Genomic DNA, 19,200 nt, shown 5'->3' with positions numbered 1-19,200 from the left:
TCTATATGTCATATTTCAGAGCTCAGAACAGAATTAGCTGTAAATATAATTCTTACACATGGCTGCTTGAAAAATTAAGATAATTCATTTACTTATTGAACCAATAGGCAGTAAGGTTATTATATTGTAATACTTTCAAAGATTATAATACCAGCCTGATTAAAATATCCTCCCTAACTTCAGCAATATTATAAGGAGGAGGCAAGTGATTAGATAAGTCAGTGAAGTTCTACACTACATCATCTTCTAATGTTTAACGTATTAAAAAACAATGCTTAGAGAACATTATCAATTGAACCTATCAATTTAGACATTTAGAAATACCTGCCCTTTAAAATATCCCCAGATAGAGATATTTGAAGTTGGTTTCCAGGAACACTTGATATTAGAGAAGGTAAGTCTATTCTGGATCTTTATAATTTTAAACTATGTGGACAAAGGACACATTACAAAATAAATGAGTTTCCACAACTAGAACTAGCTTTCAATTTGGAAGCCAATTAAATTGTATATATAGCTAATACCTTACACAAAAATAAAAATTGATTAAAGACTCAATAAAAATAAAGTAAAGCAAGATTTACTTCACATTTACATTACAGCTAGTAAAGAAGATGATTTTCTCCATTCTTCCGGTAGAAGAATCTTCTTAACAAATCACTGAAATTCCAAACAGATGTCTTAGAATTTTTCCATTATTTTTAAGGATTTAGGAAAAGATACCATAACATCAATAGATATAGGTAGTTACTGAAAATCATTTACATTTTATAAGGTATAATTGGAAATAGTATCTAAAATAGACAAAGATCTCTAAAGAATTACTAATAAAATATAAATTAAATATAAAATAATTAAAAACAAGCAATTAAAAAAGAACACATCTAAATGGCAAACACACATATGGTTAGATGCTGAAGCTCACCTGTGAAGAGAAAAATAGGAATTGAAGTAACAGCTTGCTTATGACAGTATTACTTTGGGTTCTTTAAAGCCACTTGATCAAGTTCTACAGATGCTATATCATCTTCTAATTGTTAACATGTTAATAATCAATGCTTAGAGAACATTATCATTTGAACTTATCACGAGATTTAGAAGTATCTGTTCTTTAAAATTCCCCCAGATGGATACACTTGAAGTTAGTTTCTAGGTACACTTGATGTTAGAGAAGGTAAATCAGTTCTGGATCTTTAAAATTTGAAAGTATTCTAAAAGAGTATTACATAGTAAAACTGATTCCAACATATTTTAGCAATAGCAAAGGACTCCTGATTTGGTTGATCATGAGAATCAGATAGGAGAACTTTTAAAGGACTGAATTCTCACCCCACCAGTGTACTGTTGCAAAATGGAAAGCCTAGTTCAGAATCTTTTTTTTTTTTTTAATCTGCAAATTGCTTTATTTAATTGTAAATCGTATCTTTCCATGTCAGTGCATACAGACCTACCTGTTTCAAACTTCTTTTTTTTTTTTTCTAAACTTTACATAATTGTATTAGTTTTGTCAAATATCAAAATGAATCTGCCACAGGTATACATGTGTTCCTCATCCTGAACCCTCCTCCCTCCTCCCTCCCCATACCATCCCTCTGGGTCGTCCCAGTGCACCAGCCCCAAGCATCCAGTATCGTGCATCGAACCTGGACTGGCAACTCGTTTCATACATGATATTTTACATGTTTCAATGCCATTCTCCCAAATCTTCCCACCCTCTCCCTCTCCCAGAGTCCATAAGACTGTTCTATACATCAGTGTCTCTTTTGCTGTCTCGTACACAGGGTTATTGTTACCATCTTTCTAAATTCCATATATATGCATTAGTATACTGTATTGGTGTTTTTCTTTCTGGCTTACTTCACTCTGTATAATAGGCTCCAGTTTCATCCACCTCATTAGAACTGATTCAAATGTATTCTTTTTAATGGCTGAGTAATACTCCACTGTGTATATGTACCACTGCTTTCTTATCCATTCATCTGCTGATGGACATCTAGGTTGTTTCCATGTCCTGGCTATTATAAACAGTGCTGAGATGAACATTGGGGTACACGTGTCTCTTTCCCTTCTGGTTTCCTCAGTGTGTATGCCCATCAGTGGGATTGCTGGATCATAAGGCAGGTCTATTTCCAGTGTTTTAAGGAATCTCCACACTGTTCTCCACAGTGGCTGTACTAGTTTGCATTCCCACCAACAGTGTAAGAGGGTTCCCTTTTCTCCACACCCTCTCCAGCATTTATTACTTGTAGACTTTTGGATCGCAGCCATTCTGACTTTTGTGAAATGGTACCTCATAGTGGTTTTGATTTGCATTTCTCTGATAATGAGTGATGTTGAGCATCTTTTCATGTGTTTGTTAGCCATCTGTATGTCTTCTTTGGAGAAATGTCTATTTAGTTCTTTGACCCATTTTTTTATTGGGTCATTTATTTTTCTGAAGTTGAGCTGTAGGAGTTGCTTGTATATTCTCGAGATTAGTTGTTTGTCAGTTGCTTCATTTGCTATTATCTTCTCCCATTCTGAAGGCTGTCTTTTCACCTTGCTAATAGTTTGCTTTGATGTGCAGAAGCTTTTAAGGTTAATTAGGTCCCATTTGTTTATTTTTGCTTTTATTTCCAATATTCTGGGAGGTGGGTCATAGAGGATCCTGCTGTGATGTATGTCAGAGGGTGTTTCTTGTTTCTCAATACACTTCCTGAGTTACCTGCATAAGGAGAAAGACTTTCAATTGATGTTCTGGGCTCTGGTGGCTTCTTCTTTGTCCTTGAGGCACTGATGCCATCTCTGGGAACACAGAGAGCAAGATACATGCAGCATCACTGGACCTTGAACTGAACATTTTTCATGTTTGTAGAAAATCAGATTTATTTTCAGTCTTTCAGAAAAATATTACTCTTCAAATTGCTGGAATTTTCAGAATGAATCTAAATGTCCTGTTGCCCAAAGAAATTTTATTCTTGATTGTAAGCAGAGATTTAAAATATTTATTGCTGGCAGAATTTCTCCTTTTAAAAAGCAAATGTTAAATCAACATTTTGAGTAGAGAGAAAATTGTAATTTCTGTGTGAATTCTCAAACAAAAATTGTTCTTTTTGTTTTATAACAATAAAAGTGAAACAGAGAAATAGCATTTACCACATTTTCATTCTCGATCAGTTATACTGTTCTGTCTTCATTCAGTATTGCTGAATTTTGGGTTTTCTGAAAGATGGAGAATAATTTCATATACATACTTTATATGTATGTATTTATTATGTTTTTGAGTCCATCATTTTAATTCATGAAGAAGGTAGTCATGTGAGCACTGGTATAGGCTAATACTCTCAGAGGTAAGGGCAAATGTCTGTAAACACTTTATCTACCTTTAAACTACACTACATATAATTGAGGCATTCAATTGGTGCATCTCCAAGAGTGATTCTTTTCTAATTATATTCATTGGGACCTTAATCACAATTTTGACAATAGACTCTACCTCCAGAGATGCCACCAGATCACCGAGTAGATCTAGACTTAGAGAACTCTTTTGGGGAAAAAGCATAAAAGAAAAAATTGAGGTCAAACCACCAAAAGGGAAAAGTCCAATCTAGATAGAAATGAAATATGTAGAAACTTTTCTTTTAAATCATAACCTTCAAAGTCAGCAGATCTGTTCCAGTTCATTCTTTGTCTTTGCACATGACATCTGATATGATTTCCAGAAATGACGAATGGCAACTTCAGAACAAGCCATTTAAAACTTATTTCTGTTGCAGATGAAATTGTCGATAGAGTCTGTATTTGTGTGAGAGTGAAGAAAGAAAAAAACATTTGTGGGACTCTTCTATTTATCTCAAAGTGCAGCTCATGGAGACTCAATTCAGCAATATAAACAGCACATGAGTGCTTAGTCACTCAGTTGTGTGTGACTCTTTGCCACCCTTTGGACCATAGCCCACCAGGCTCCTCTGTACATGGGATTCTCCAGGCAAGAATACTGGAGTGGGTTGCCATGTCTTTCTCCAGGGGATCTTCCTGTCCCAGGGATCGAACCTACTTCTCTTATGTCTCCTGCATTGGCAGCAGGTTCTTTACCATTAGTGTCACCTGGGAAGCCACAGAAAATATACATATATATAATTCAATTGGAAGTTTATAACTAAAATATAAAAAGTTCCAGATACTTATGAATTAAACAACATATCCAAATTACTAGTGTATAATTTTGAAAAATAAAATTTCAATAGGGATATAATGGCATACATGTATAAAAGATATATATAAGATATTTATGAAGAATATATAAACTATATTCTGTATTTTATATGTATATATGTGAATTGACTGGAGGCAGCTAAAGAAGTGGTTAGACATTTACAGCTTTAAAGGCAAGTATTAGAAGGCAAGATATATTAAGAAATTAACTAAGCTTCATTGTCAGGAAATAAGAAAAAGAAAAGCAAAATATACATGGATATACGGTAAAGTGGAAATAGTAAACATTAGACAGAAATCATTGAAATAAATATTAATTGAAAAATAGAAAAAATCTGTGAATGCAGAAAGTGCTTCTTTGAAAGTTTGATAAAATTGATAAGCTCCTATCAAAATGAGTTAAGAGAAAAATAATAGGAAAAACAAAATATCAATTGTTTGAAATTGAATTGAAATTCAATCAATTGAATTTAAAACGTAAAGACTGTCCTCACTGCAGATTTTACCAATCTTAGAAAGATGAGAGAAAATATGATAGATGAACTTATGACAATATACTTGCCAATTAAAAGAAAATGGGCTGCTGCTGCTGCTGCTAAATCACTTAAGTCATGTCCGACTCTGTGTGACCCCATAGACGGCAGCCCACCAGGCTCCCCCATCCCTGGGATTCTCCAGGCAAGAACACTGGAGTGAGTTGTCATTTCCTTCTCCAATGCATGAAAGTGAAAAGTGAAAGTGAAGCCGCTCAGTCATGTCCGACCCTTAGCGACCCCATGGACTGCAGCCCACCAGGCTCCTCCATCCACGGGATTTTCCAGGCAAGAGTACTGGAGTGGTGTGCCATTGCCTTCTCCAAGAAAATGGGCTACTGCTAAGAAAAACACAACTTTCTCAAAACAGCAAGAAAAATAATGAAAAACAGGAGTAATCTAATACTCCAGAAAAATGAAACTTCCCTGGTGGCTCAGATGGTAAAGCATCTGCCTACAACGTGGGAGACCTGGGTTCAATCCCTGGGTTGGGAAGATCTCCTGGAGAAGGAAATGGCAACCTACTCCAGTATTCTTGCTGGAAAATCCCATGGACAGAGGAGCCTGGTAGGCTACCAGTCCATGGGGTCACAAAGAGTCAGACAAAACTGAGCGACTTCACTTTCTTTCCAGAAAATTAATTCTCACAATCCTTCCCTTCCCAAAATGAAATTCTATTTTCATATAGCTTTGCAAATAAATTATATATTAAAATTAATCAAGAAATTACACCAACCCTATATTAACACTTTCAGAGATAACCAGAAATTATACTGTCCAAGTTATTTCATGCAGGCAGCATCACTCTTACACCAGAATGAAACAAGGGCATCTCAAGGAAAATAGTGAGATCAATATCTCACATTAACACAGACACAAAATTCTGAACATAATAATAAGTTTGATTCTTTTGACTGTTTTCTTTTTGGATTATTTTCTTTGCTGTTATGGTTTATGAGGCAACTGCAGAGGAGTGCTTAGTCTTGGGCTAATTCTGTCCTACTACTTCTTTCATATTCATGAAGGATCATATTCATGATGCACAGCCTCCATCATATTCAACCCACTGCACAGGCCCTGTACATTATGAGGTTTTCCAGCTGGTGAAAATAAGTGCTCTTTATGGTTCAATGTGAGCACCAAGCTATCTTCTCTCTAATCCATCTGGATAAGTCTTTCCCCAGCCTGATGTAGTCTCCTCAAATGCATGAATAATTGAGAGAATGCTATCCAGATCTCCAGCATTTCCTTCCTCAGTCTCTCTGAATCTCTCTCACTGTATCCCAGGTCTATCGGTCTATAATTTGCAATATTCTGTCATCACTGTTCTACCTGCCTTTGTCTTGTCAGAGCCTCAGCTTCATTTCTTACACTCAGGGGAACCATTCCACTTCACAGGGGAATCTTCCTGGCCCGGGGATTGAAACCCAGTGTCCTGCATTGCAAGCTGATTCTTTACCATCCAAGCCACCAGGGAGGCCCTGACTGTGATAAGTTTGGAATGCTACTCGGTAATGAAATGAACCACTGACAAACAGTAATCTGTATAAATTTCAAATGCATTCTAATGGGCACAAGAAGAGTTATTTAAAAGGCTAGATATTAGAAATGATCTCACATATAGAAAATCCAAAAATTACATCAAAAATTATTAGAACTAATAGATAAATTCAAGAAGCTTGCAGGATAAAAAATCTACAAAAATTAGCTACATTTTCATATACTAACAATGATTATCAGAAATAATTTTAATTTTGTATATAATCCTATATACACTAGCATCAGAAAGAATAAAATACTTAGGTATTCATGTGAAGTGATGGTTTGCATAAATCAACTTGATTTTTGTAATCATATCACAGTGTATTTGTATATAAAAAACTGACTTAAAACTTACCACTCATAAACCTTAGATCATGGCATCCAGTCCCATTTACTTCAGTTCAGTCATTCAGTTGTGTCCAACTCTTTGCGACTCCATGAATCGCAGCACACCAGGCCTCCCTGTCCATCACCAACTCCCAGAGTTCACTCAGACTCACGTCCATTGAGTCAGTGATGCCATCCAGCCATCTCATCCTCTGTCGTCACCTTCTCCTCCCATCCCCAATCCCTCCCGGCATCAGAGTCTTTTCCAATGAGTCAACTCTTTGCATGAGGTGGCCAAAGTACTGGAGTTTCAGCTTCAGCATCATTCCTTCCAAAGAAATCCCAGGGCTGATCTCCTTCAGAATGGACTGGTTGTATCTCCTTGCAGTCCAAGGGACTCTCAAGAGTCTTCTACAACACCACAGTTCAAAAGCATCAGTTCTTCAGTGCTCAGCTTTCTTTATCGTTCAACTCTCACATCCATACATGACTACTGGAAAAACCATAGCCTTGACTAGATGGACCTTTTTTGACAAAGTAATGTCTCTGCTTTTTATATGCTGTTTAGGTTGGTCATAACTTTCCTGCCAAGGAATAAGCATCTTTTTATTTCATGGCTGCAATCACCATCTGCAGTGATTTTGGAGCCAACAAAAATAAAGTCAGCCACTATTTCCACTGTTTCCCCATCTATTTGCAATGAAGTGATGAGACCAGAGGCCATGATCATAGTTTTCTGAATGTTGAGCTTTAAGCCAACTTTTTCAGTCTCCTCTTTCACTTTCATCAGAAAGATTTTTAGTTCTTCTTCACTTTCTGCTATAAGGGTGGTGTCACCTGCATATCTGAGGTTATTGATATTTTTCCCATCAATCTTGATTCCAGCTTGTGCTTCCTCCAGCCCAGCATTTCTCATGATGTACTCTGCATAGAAGTTAATAAGCAGGGTGAGAGTATACAGCCTTGGTGTACTTGTTTTCTTATTTGGAAATAGTCTGTTGTTCCATGTTCAGTTCTAACTGTTGCTTCCTGGCCTGCATACAGGTTTCTCAAGAGACAGGTCAGGTGGTCTGGTATTCCCATCTCTTTCAGAATTTTGCACAGTTTATTGTGATCCACACAGTCAAAGGCTTTGGCATAGTCAGTAAAGCAAAAATAGATTTTTTTTAATTGGAAAAAAATTTAAAAACTGGAACTCTCTTGCTTTTTTGATGATCCAGCAGATGTTGGCAATTTGATCTCTGGTTCCTCTGCCTTGTCTAAAACCAGCTTGAACATCTGGATGTTCATGATTCACGTATTGCTGAAGCATGGCTTGGAGAATCTTGAGCATTACTTTACTAGCATGTGAGATGAGTGCAATTGTGTGGTAGTTTGAGCAATCTTTGGCATTGGATTGAAAAATGACCTTTTCCAGTCCTGTTACCACTACTGACTTTTCCAAATTTGCTGACATATTGAGTGCAACACGTTCACAGCATCATCTTTTAAGATTTGAAATAGCTCAACAGGAATGCCATCACCTCTGCTAGCTTTGTTTGCAGTGATTCTTCCTAAGGCCCACTTGACTTCACATTCCAGGATGTCTATTTTTAGGCGAGATTACTACAAACAATTTTATGCCAAAAAAATAAACAACTTAGAAGAAATGGACAAATTCCTAGAAATGCACAATCCTTCAAGACTGAACCAGGAAAAAAAAAAAAAACAGGAAATATGAACATATCAATTACCAGTAATTAAATTAAATCAGTAATTAAAAAAAAATTAAAGCTTTGGTGTCTCAGTGGTTAAGAATCTGCCTTCATAGAAAGAGACTGGGGTTTGATTATTGGGTTGAGAATATCCCCTCAAGGAGAAAATGGCAACCCACTCCAGTATTCTTGCCTGAAGAATTCCATGGACAGAGGAGCCTGGAAGGCTACAGTTCATAGGGTCACCAAGAGTCAGACATAACTGAGCAACTAACACACACTTTCAATTAAAAGTATAAAAGTCCAGGACCAGATTACTTCACAGGTAAGTTGTATCAAATATTTAGTGAAGAGTTAGTACCTGTCTTTCTGAAACTATTTCAAAAAATTAACAGAGAAAGGAGTGGTTCTGAATTCACTCTATGAGGCCCACATCACCCAAAACCAGACAAAAATATCACTAAGAAAGGAGAAAATTACAGGCCAATATACTGATGAACCTAGATGCAAAATTCTTCAACAAGATAATCAGCAACTAAATTCAATATAAGTTTAAAGGATCATACACCATGATCAAATAGGAGTTATCCCAGAGATATAAGGATAGTTCAATATCAGCAAAGCAGTCAATGTGATATACCATGTTAACAAATTGAGGGCTAAAAATCATTTAATCACCTTAATATAGGCAAAGAAAGCTTTTGACAAAGCTCTTCACCCATTTGTGACAAAAACTCTTCAGAAAGTGGGAACAGAGGAAACAAATCTCAATGTAATACAGGCCATGCATGATATTCCCACAGCTAACATTATACTCAGTGTATAATGTTATACACAGAAAGTATTTCCTCTAAGATAAGGAAAAGAGACAAGGATGTTCACTCTTGCCACATTTATTATTTGCTGGAAATTCTACCCATAGCAATCAGAGAAAAGAAATAAAAGAAATCCAAATTAGAAAGGAAGAACTAAAACTGTCACTGAATCTGATATGACAATACATATAGAAAATCTTTGAAAACCTACTAGAGCTCATCAATTAATTTGGTCAAGTTTCAGAATACAAAATTAATATACAGAAATCTGTTGCATTTCTTCAACACATTAGTAACAAATCATCAGAATTAGAAATTAAGAGAACAATCCAATTTACAATTACTTGATAAAGAATAAAATATCAAGGAATAAATTTAATTAAGGAGGTAAAAGATCTGGACTTGGTAAGCTGTAATAGACTGATGAAAGAAACTGCAAACTATACAGATACATGTAAATATATATCATGTTCATGAACTAGAATAATTAATATTATTAAAATCACAATATTATTCAAGGCAATCTACAGCTTCAATGAAATATCTTCCAAAATACCAATGCTATTTTTCACAGAACTAGGATAAATAGTTCTGAAATTTATATGAAAATGTAAATAGCCAGAACAGTCTTGAGAAAGAACAATGTGGAAGTAGCACACGCCCTGATTTCAAATTATACTACAAACCTATAGTAATCAAACAGTATGACTTAACATAAAAACCTGTACCATTATCAATGAAACAAACTAGAGAGCTCAAAAAAGGACCTACAGTTATATGATCAGTTAATCCATGACAAAGGAGGCAAGGGGAAAAGACAGTCTCTTCAATAAACAATGTTGGAAAAACTGGAAAGCTACAAGATGGATCAAATTAACCACTCTCTCACACCATGAACAAAAATAAATTCTAAGTGGATTAAATACTTGAATATAAGACCTGGGATGATAAAACTCCTAGAAGAAAATATAAACTGTACACTATTTGACATTGATCTTATCAATAATTTTTGGATATGTTTGCTTTGGCAAAAGAAACAAAAGGAAAGATAAACAGATGAGGATACATTAAAGTAAAAACCTTTTGCACAGTGAAGGAAACTATCAACAAACCAAAAGGCCTACTCAGTTCAGTTCAGTTCAGTTCAGTCGCTCAGTCGTGTTCGACTCTTTGTGACACCATGAATCGCAGCACGCCAGGCCTCCCTGTCCATCACCAACTCCCAGAGTACACTCGGACTCACATCCATCGAGTCAGTGATGCCATCCAGCCAGCTCATCCTCTATCGTCCCCTTCTCCTCCTGTCCCCAATCCCTCCCAGCATCAGAGTCTTTTCCAATGAGTCAACTCTTCGCATGAGGTGGCCAAAGTACTGGAGTTTCAGCTTTAGCCTCATTCCTTCCAAAGAATACCCAGGGTTGATCTCCTTTAAAATGGACTGGTTGGATCTCCTTGCAGTCCAAAGGCCTACTAAGTGAGAGAATATATTTGCAAACAATATATTTGATAAGAGGTTAATATCCACAATATATATATATATAAAAAAAAACTCATACATCAAGAAAACAAACATTCTGGTTTTTACAAAATGAGAACACCTGAACAGACATTTTTCCAAAGAAGACATATTCATTCATATTCAATTAGAAAACACATATGCACTCTATGTTCATTGCAGCATTATTTATAATAGCCAAGACATAGAAGAACCCCAAGTACCCATAAATAGATGAATGGATAAAGAGATGTGTTATGTAGAGTCAATGGAATATAAAATAAAAATAAAAATAATTAAATCTTGCTATTTGTGACAACATGAATGGACCTAGAGGGTATTATGCTGAATGAAATGTCAGAGACAAATACTGTATGATTTCATGTATATGTTGAATCTAAAAAACAAAACCAATAATCAAACATAGCAAAACATAAACAGTCACAGAGAAAAATCAGTTTGATACCAAAGGAGAAGGAATGGGGAGATGAAATAAATAGTTGCAGAAAATTAAAAGGAATAACTTCCAGCAGAAAAATAAATGAGTTATGGTGATAAAATGAGTGTGGAAAATATAATCAATAACTAAGTAATAGCTTTATGATACATATCATAATTAGACTTTTAGTGATCATTTTGAAATGTATAGGAAAAAAATCACTGTTTTGTAACAGAAAATAACATAGTGTTGTAAGTCAACTATACTTCAAAAACAAACCATAGACTTACAAACTCATTGAAGAAAAGAATACATTTGTGGTTACCAGATGTGGTAGGGAAAGTGGGAAAAAGTGAAGGAAGGAAGTCAAAAGTCAATACAGTTACAAGATAAACAAGTAGTAACAATAAAATGTACAACACAATAAATATAATTAACACTGCTGTATGTTATATACAAAAGCTTTTAAGGGAATAAATCCTAAGAGTTCATCACACACAAACAAAATTATTTCTTTAATTTTTATCTGCATCAGATGATGAGTGTTCACTAAACTTATTGTGATAATCATTTCATGGTGTGTGTAAATCAAATAATTATGATCTACATCTTAAACTTATACAGTTCTATATGTCAATTACATATCAATAAACTGGAAGTAAAACACATTTTAAACAAAATAGGCAAAGGACCTGAATAGACATTTCTCAAAAGAAGACATACAAATGATCACCAGTTGTATAATAATGTGTTCAACATCATTAATAATCAAGAAAATGCAAATTCAAACCACAATAAGGTATCACTTCACATTTTTAAGTATGATAATTATCAAAATGATAAAATATAAAAAGCAGTGGTAAGGATGTGGAGAAAAGGGAACCCTTTTGTACTCTTGGTGGGAAATACTTTGGCACAACCATTATGGAAAATAGCAGGGTGATTCCTCCAAAAATAAAAAATAAAACTATTTTTAATCCATCAATCCTATTTCTGGGTGCATATTCAAAGGAATGCAAATCAATTATAATATCTCAAAGAGATATCTGCACTCATGTTCATTGCAAATTATTCCCATTAACCAGTCTATGGAAGCAATTCATACAGCCATTGATGGATGAATAGATAGTGTGATGTATATTTAGAATATCATAAAATATCATGTAGTCTTTATGAAAAGGAAAAGTAATCTGTGACATGAATAAACCTAGGGAATGTTATGCAAAGTAAAATGAGGAAGAGGGAGAAAAGAAATAATGCAGGATCTCACATATGAAATCTAAAAAGTCAAACATATAGAACCAGAAAGTAGAATACTGATTGCCGAAGACTGAGGAGCAAGAAATAGGGAGACATTGATCAGGGAAACAAAGTTTCAGTTATACAAGATGAAGATGAACAACTTCTGGAAATCTCTTTTATAGTAATGTGATTATAGTTAGCAATATTGCATTGTACACTTGAAATTTCCTAGGTGAGTGGATCTTAAGTGTTATTGCCAAACATACACACACAAAAAAAATTAGTAACAATATAAGTCGTGAACATATAAAATAGTTGATTGTGGCAATTACTTAACAAGGTATATTGTTGTTGCTGTTCAGTTGCTAAGTCGTGTCCAACTCTTTACAGCTCCAAGGACTGCAGCACACCAGGCTTCTGTGCCCTTCACTATGTCCAGGAGTTTGCTCAAACTCATGTCCATTAAGTTGATGATGCTATGCAACCATCTTATCCTCTGTCAACCCCGTCTCCTCCTGCCCACAGTCTTTCCCAGCATGAGGGTCTTTTCCAGTAAGTAGGCTCTTCATATCAGTTGGCCAAAGTATTGGAGCTTTAGCTTCAGCAGTAGTCCTTTCAATGAATATTCAGGGCTGATTTCCTTTAGTACTGACAGGTTTGATTTCCTTGCTGTCCAAGGGACTCTTACGAGTTATCTCCAGCACCACAGTTTGAATACTTATATCAAAATATCATTATATACCTTCACACACACAATTTTATTTCTCCGTGATACTTCAAAAAATGAGGCAGAGAGAGAAAAACAGTTTCAGAGTCAAGAACTTCAAATGGTTCTCATTAATTTGTACCCTCACTGATCTGGATCTCAAGTAATTGGCTGTAGTTTCCAATAAGGATTTAGTACTCACAACAAAATAGGAACTCTTCCATGACTTGATTCAATGAGGAAATTACATCACAGGTCCACACCCTGGGGTTGTGCCCCCTTGTTATTTCATGATGCTCATTTTTCTTAACAATCCAGGTTCAGGCAAAGGGACTCCCATAAACTTAGTTTCCTGTGTAGAGAATTTAATTGTTCAACTAAAGAATGGGTGAATCTCTAATATGTCACTCCTGAATACCTGTTTCTAAAGCAAAGCCTTTCCATCAGAGATAATTCCTCAGAGAGAAAGCAACAACTGCAAGACAAGGTCCCTGAACCTTAGGGAAATCTCTGTAAACACCAATAAAGGACCAGGTGAAAATGACTGGTCTTGTAGCTCACTTCTCCAAAGCAAGATTCATCATGATCACAGTGAACTGTTTGAATATGCTTCCTCCACACTCTCTACCTCTTGCCCTGTGGGACCAGAGAGATTTGTTTAAGATCACTTTTCTATAGTGTTTTAAGTGAACCTCTTCTAAATTCAAACAACTGAACAGATTTCAACAGATCTTGAATAAATTTTGAGGCTTTAAGCTAGGTGGAAATGTTTTGATTTCTAAGAAGGCTTCCATTTTTTAAACAGATTTATTGAGGTATAAATAATATTCCTAAAAAAGTACATATATTGAAGATATACAATTTCTTAACAATGGCTCATTTCACAATTATGTGAATAGGCTCTGCTCAAGTGTGACATTTTTCATAATGAAAGTTACTTATTATACGAATCAGCCAGTTTGAATATAGGATTTTTTTTTCTGGGCACCTCAAACATCACTAAAATCATCTAAGAGTGCTGAGGTAAGTTTTTCAATAGTACCAATATTTATTATAGATTATTACTTGCCATGTATAATACTCATTATTTTTCAGCACTTTTCAGATACGGTCATAGAATATTTCATCTTCATTCCAATTTTTCAAAAGGTAGCTTGAGATATTATTAACAATTTGAAAGCTGGATATTTTAGAGGTTAAACAAATTGTAGGCTCCCAGCTCTCGGACATTGTGATCTAGGCTTTGTCATGAGACTTCTCTTTTAGTAAGCAAAACTATTGATGAGGATTAAAACAAAATTTAAATACATTTCACATATATAAAAGAGGAAATTACAAATATTAGTGACATAAATCATCAGCAGTTTCATCAAACACAAATATGGAGGTTCTTGTGAGAAAAATTGCTAAGGATGAGATGAGTCTCCATTGCGTCTTTGAGAGTAAAATTGGTGGTGATTCTTCTGGAGCTCATTGCACAGTTAAACAGTTCTCTGCATTATTGCTCCAACTGTTAATTCTTCCTATCCCACAGGTGTATACACAGTTACAGAAGTAACTAAGAGCTCTTTTTTTGCATCCATGGCACCGTGGTGGACGTGTTCATACATATTCCCTCAATCATCATGATGATCTATGAGGTGGGTATCATTATTATAAATTTATAGCTGAGAAAACAAAGGTATGAGGTGACAAAGAAATGTACCTTAGATGAAAGAGGTTGCATTCAGAAGAACCAGGATTTGAATCAGGTTTTTCTGATGCTCAAACAATATTTATTTTTTAACATTTCACAGAGAAATCTGGGTCCCAGTCTTTGGAGTGGAATAATGGAGAGTTAGGCCTGAGGGAAAAGTCAATATAGAAGGACCATTCAAGGAATGCAATATCACATTTTACTTATTTTTTGAGAGTTCAAAGATGTCATCGTGTGTGTGTGTGAGCTGATGAAATCATTCTGTATAAGCTTGCTTCTGAAGTAGTATTAAAGTAATTTGAATTATTATCAAAATAAGATTACTAGCTCAACATTGTCTATCATAACTTAACAATGTTTGGTATAGGTTAAAATTTTTAAGAGAAAATTAATAAATAAGATTAACCTGAGACTTAATGTTGGCCCTGCCCATTGTTAACCACTTGGTGGTGGACAGAATCCTACATTTCTCTATGCTTCTCTTTCCTAATGTATAAAATCAGTATAAAAATGATAGTAGTGAGGATCTTTTAGGTTTGGACTGAGGGTTACATGTCTGCATAAGCACTTAAAACCACAGTAAGTGTGCAGTTTTAGTGTAAGCATTGTTATTACAACTGCTAACATTAGTCTATGACATTGCTTCTTCACCTGCAGAATGGATGATACGATACCAACTGCACAGGTTGTTATTGCTAAGAAAAGGCAGTGAGGGTATGAAACATGTGCTACTACACCATGCACACAGAAATCATTCATTCTTGTTGCTGTTTAGTCACTCTTTACAACCCCATGGTCTGTAGCCTGACAGTTTCCTCTGTCCAGGTGATTTTACAGGTAAGAATATGAGAGTGGGTTGCCATTTCCTTCTCCAGGAGATCTTCCCAAATCCTCCCAGGGACTGAACATGGCATTGTCTCCTTCATTAGCAGGAAGATTTTTTTTTTTTTTTTACCACTAACCTACTTAGCTACCCAATCATTCATGGGCTTCAATGGTGGCTCAGTGGTAAAGTATCTGCCTGCAATGTAGGAGACCTGGGTTTGTTACTTGGTTTGGGAAGATTCCCCTGGAGAAGGAAATTTCAACCCACCCCAGTATTCTTGAGTAGAGAATTTCAAGAACAGAGGAGCCTGGCAGGCTACAGTCCATGGGTTTGCAAAGAGTTGGACATGACTGAGTGACTAACTTATAGGACTTATATTATTGCTAAGTGATTAGATTTAGTCAACATGCATTATAAATACTATTAATTAGATCTTGTATTCATTTTTTTATATTCCCATCACCATCTTCCTGTTACTCCTTTTCCAACTCTTATAAGAAGTTTCTGTTGTTTCTGTCTCCATCTTTCATCCCTTTAGTGAAACTCAGCCAGCTTCATCTAAGATACATAAAGATCTTTACTAGAATAACATACAAGATTCCCTCTTGATCAAATTCCTTTCATCACTCTACTCATATTAACAACCTTCCAAAATTTCCCGTTTATTAGAGAGTAAAAAGAAACTTCCTAAATTTTCTATTCATGGGTTTTATGTCCATTTTCTGACTCCTTTCAGACATATCTGCCATTATTTGGGAAATCTACTTCAGTTTAGTAGTAACTTGAGATATCTCAGAAGATAAAGGTCTCCCTCATGTGGTTACAGGAGTAATCTTAAAATCTTAGAATGTTTTATTTGTCAAATAAACTCAAAAGAATCCACACTCATTGTATCCTGGGCATTTATCACTTATTAGAATGGAGTGTAATAAATTCAAAGTTGCATGAATGAAAATTGTGGTTTTCTTTAAGGTAATGAAATGAACCGTTATGAAGCACATGGAGAACAGGAACATGACAGAGTTTGTTCTACTGGGGCTCACAGAGAATCCAAAGATGCAGAAAATTGTATTTGCTATGTTTCTGGTCATCTACCTCACCACTGTGGTAGGGAATGTGCTCATCGTAGTCACCATAAATGTCAGTTCATCACTGAGGTCTCCCATGTACTTTTTCCTGGCCCATCTCTCCTTTGTTGATGCCTGCTATTCCTCTGTAAGTACCCCCAAACTGATTGCAGATTCACTCTATGAAAAGAAGACTATCCTATTTAATGGTTGCATGACCCAAATCTTTGGGGAACATTTCTTTGGAGGTGCTGAGATAATCCTGCTCACCGTGATGGCCTATGACTGCTATGTGGCCATCTACAAGCCCTTGCACTATACAACCATCATGAACTGGTGGGTGTGTGGCCTCCTAGTGGGAATGGCATGGGTGGGAGGCTTTCTTCATGGATTCATACAGATCCTCTTTATTTTCCACTTACCCTTCTGTGTCTCTAATGTCATAAATCACTTTATGTGTGATCTGAACCCTTTGCTCAAACTTGCTTGCACTGATACCAACACTCTACGGCTCTTTGTTGCTGCCAACAGTGGTTTAATCTGTCTGTTAAACTTCTTTCTCTTGCTTGTCTCCTATGTGGCCATCCTTTACTCCCTAAAGACCTGCAGTTTGGAGGCAAGACACAAAGTCCTCTCCACCTGCATCTCCCATATCACAGTGGTTGTCTTATTCTTTGTGCCCTGCACATTTGTGTACATGAGACCTGCAGCTACTTTACCTATTGATAAAGCAGTTGCTGTATTCTACACTATGATAACTCCCATGTTAAATCCCTTAATTTATACCTTGAGAAATGACCAGATGAAAAATGCCATGATATTTGGCAAAACTAATACAATTATGTAAAGTTTAAAAATAAAATAAAATTAATTAAAAAAAAAAAGAAATTGTGCAGTAGGAAAGTTATTTCAGCTGACAGATAAATGTACCTAGAACTCTACATTGATTAGTGTTAGTCGCTCAGTTGTGTCTGACTCTTTGTGACACCACAGACTATGTAGCCCACCAGGCAAATGTCAAAATGACATGTTGGATGAGCTCAGTAAGAACTACTTAAGGGATAAAGACATTAACTACATAAAATTATAGTATTTTTCATTGAATGGAACAGAAATAGCTGCACAAAAGGAGAAAAATATAACCCAGTACTATGTATTTCATACATAGAAGATTCTACCAAATTGACATTAAGTTTTACAACAGCAACCATGAATGTGAATTCATAGACTTTCTTTCTAATAAAATTTTTAAAATGCTAAGTAGTTTGGTTTTGAGCAGTAATCTTTACAGGAATCCTAAGAAGCAGGAAAGTGAGGAAATATGCAGAAAGGGTAAGATATTAAAACAGACATACTGAAGACACAGTAATAAGAATATGATTGATTTTCCAGACCATAATATTAATTGCACTCTCCTGTAATTATGATGGAAAGGTAATATAATTAATAGTTGCTCAGCTGGTAAAGAATCTGCCTGAAATGTGAGAGACCTGGGTTCAATCACTGGGTTGAGAAGATACCCTGGAGAAGGGAATGGCTACCCAATCCAGTATTCTGGCCACTATAATACCAGTATAATACCCTCTAGATCCATCCCTATTGTCACAAATGGCAAGACTTAATTATTTTTCTTTTTGCATTAATTTTCACTAGCAACTCTATATACCATTGTTGACAGTGTTATGTTGACTGTCACATTATATAGTATATATACTTATTTCATAGCTATAAAAGCAATGCATCATTGAACTTCTGTAGCAGTTGAATGAAGATTGCACACTTTTTCCCTATTTTATTGTAGGTTTCAGAATGTCTAGTACTGCTCATGACACCACCTTAGGTTGAAAAACAATCATAAAAAATGATGACTCAAAAGAACATTTTGATATTAGACAGGAATTTTATTTATTATATATGTAGTTATATTATACAAAGTATTTGCCTGACATATAATAATCATCAAGATGTGGGAATACCAGACTACCTTAACTGCTTTCTGAGAAATATGTATGCAGATCAAGAAACAACAGTTAGAACTGGCATGGAACAATGGACTGGTTCCAAATTCGGAAAGGAGTAGGTCAAGGCTGTATATTGTCACCCTGCTTATTTAACTTCTATGCAGAGTAAATCACATGAAATGCTAGGCTCAATGAAGCACAAGCTGGAATTAAGATTGCTGGGAGAAATATCAATAACCTCAGATATGCAGATGACACCACCCTTATGGCAGAAAGTGAAGAAGAACTGAAGATCCTCTTGATGAAATTGAAAGAAGAGACTGAAAAAGTAGTCTTAAAACTCAACATTCAAAAGAAACAAAAGAGACCATAGCAAAAATCAACAAAACCAAAAGCTGGTTCTTTGAAAGGATAAATAAAATTGACAAACAATTAGCCAGACTCATCAAGAAACAAAGGGAGAAAAATCAAATCAATAAAATTAGAAATGAAAATGGAGAGATCACAACAGACAACACAGAAATACAAAGCATCATAAGAGACTACTATCAACAATTATATGCCAATAAAATGGACAACGAGGAAGAAATGGACAAATTCTTAGAAAAGTACAACTTTCCAAAACTCGACCAGGAAGAAATAGAAAATCTTAACAGACCCATC

At 35.5% G+C, this 19,200-nt stretch overlaps 1 protein-coding gene across 1 annotated transcript; it reads left to right on the top strand.

The window, feature by feature from the left end:
• Positions 1 to 240: 240 nt before the first annotated feature.
• LOC129627980 (olfactory receptor 4C46-like) lies at positions 241 to 17,500 on the top strand. The gene is made up of 4 exons (XM_055547402.1): positions 241 to 394; positions 14,522 to 14,627; positions 16,482 to 17,392; positions 17,458 to 17,500. The coding sequence occupies exons 3-4, from the start codon at positions 16,500 to 16,502 to the stop codon at positions 17,498 to 17,500; spliced, it is 936 nt and encodes a 311-aa protein (XP_055403377.1). The 5' UTR covers positions 241 to 394; positions 14,522 to 14,627; positions 16,482 to 16,499.
• The last annotated feature ends 1,700 nt before the right edge of the window (positions 17,501 to 19,200 follow it).

The sequence above is a fragment of the Bubalus kerabau genome, chromosome 15 (genome assembly GCF_029407905.1).
Source record: "Bubalus kerabau isolate K-KA32 ecotype Philippines breed swamp buffalo chromosome 15, PCC_UOA_SB_1v2, whole genome shotgun sequence".
NCBI lineage: Eukaryota > Metazoa > Chordata > Mammalia > Artiodactyla > Bovidae > Bubalus > Bubalus kerabau.
This window is presented reverse-complemented; position numbering and strand designations above follow the sequence as displayed.

Coding starts and splice junctions, on each gene's coding strand:
- LOC129627980 (XM_055547402.1), top strand. CDS start 16,500: ATGAAGCACATGGAGAACAGGAACATGACAGAGTTTGTTCTACTGGGG. Junction 17,393..17,457: donor GACCAGATGAAAAATGCCAT/GATATTTGGCAA, acceptor AATTAAAAAAAA/AAAGAAATTGTGCAGTAGGA.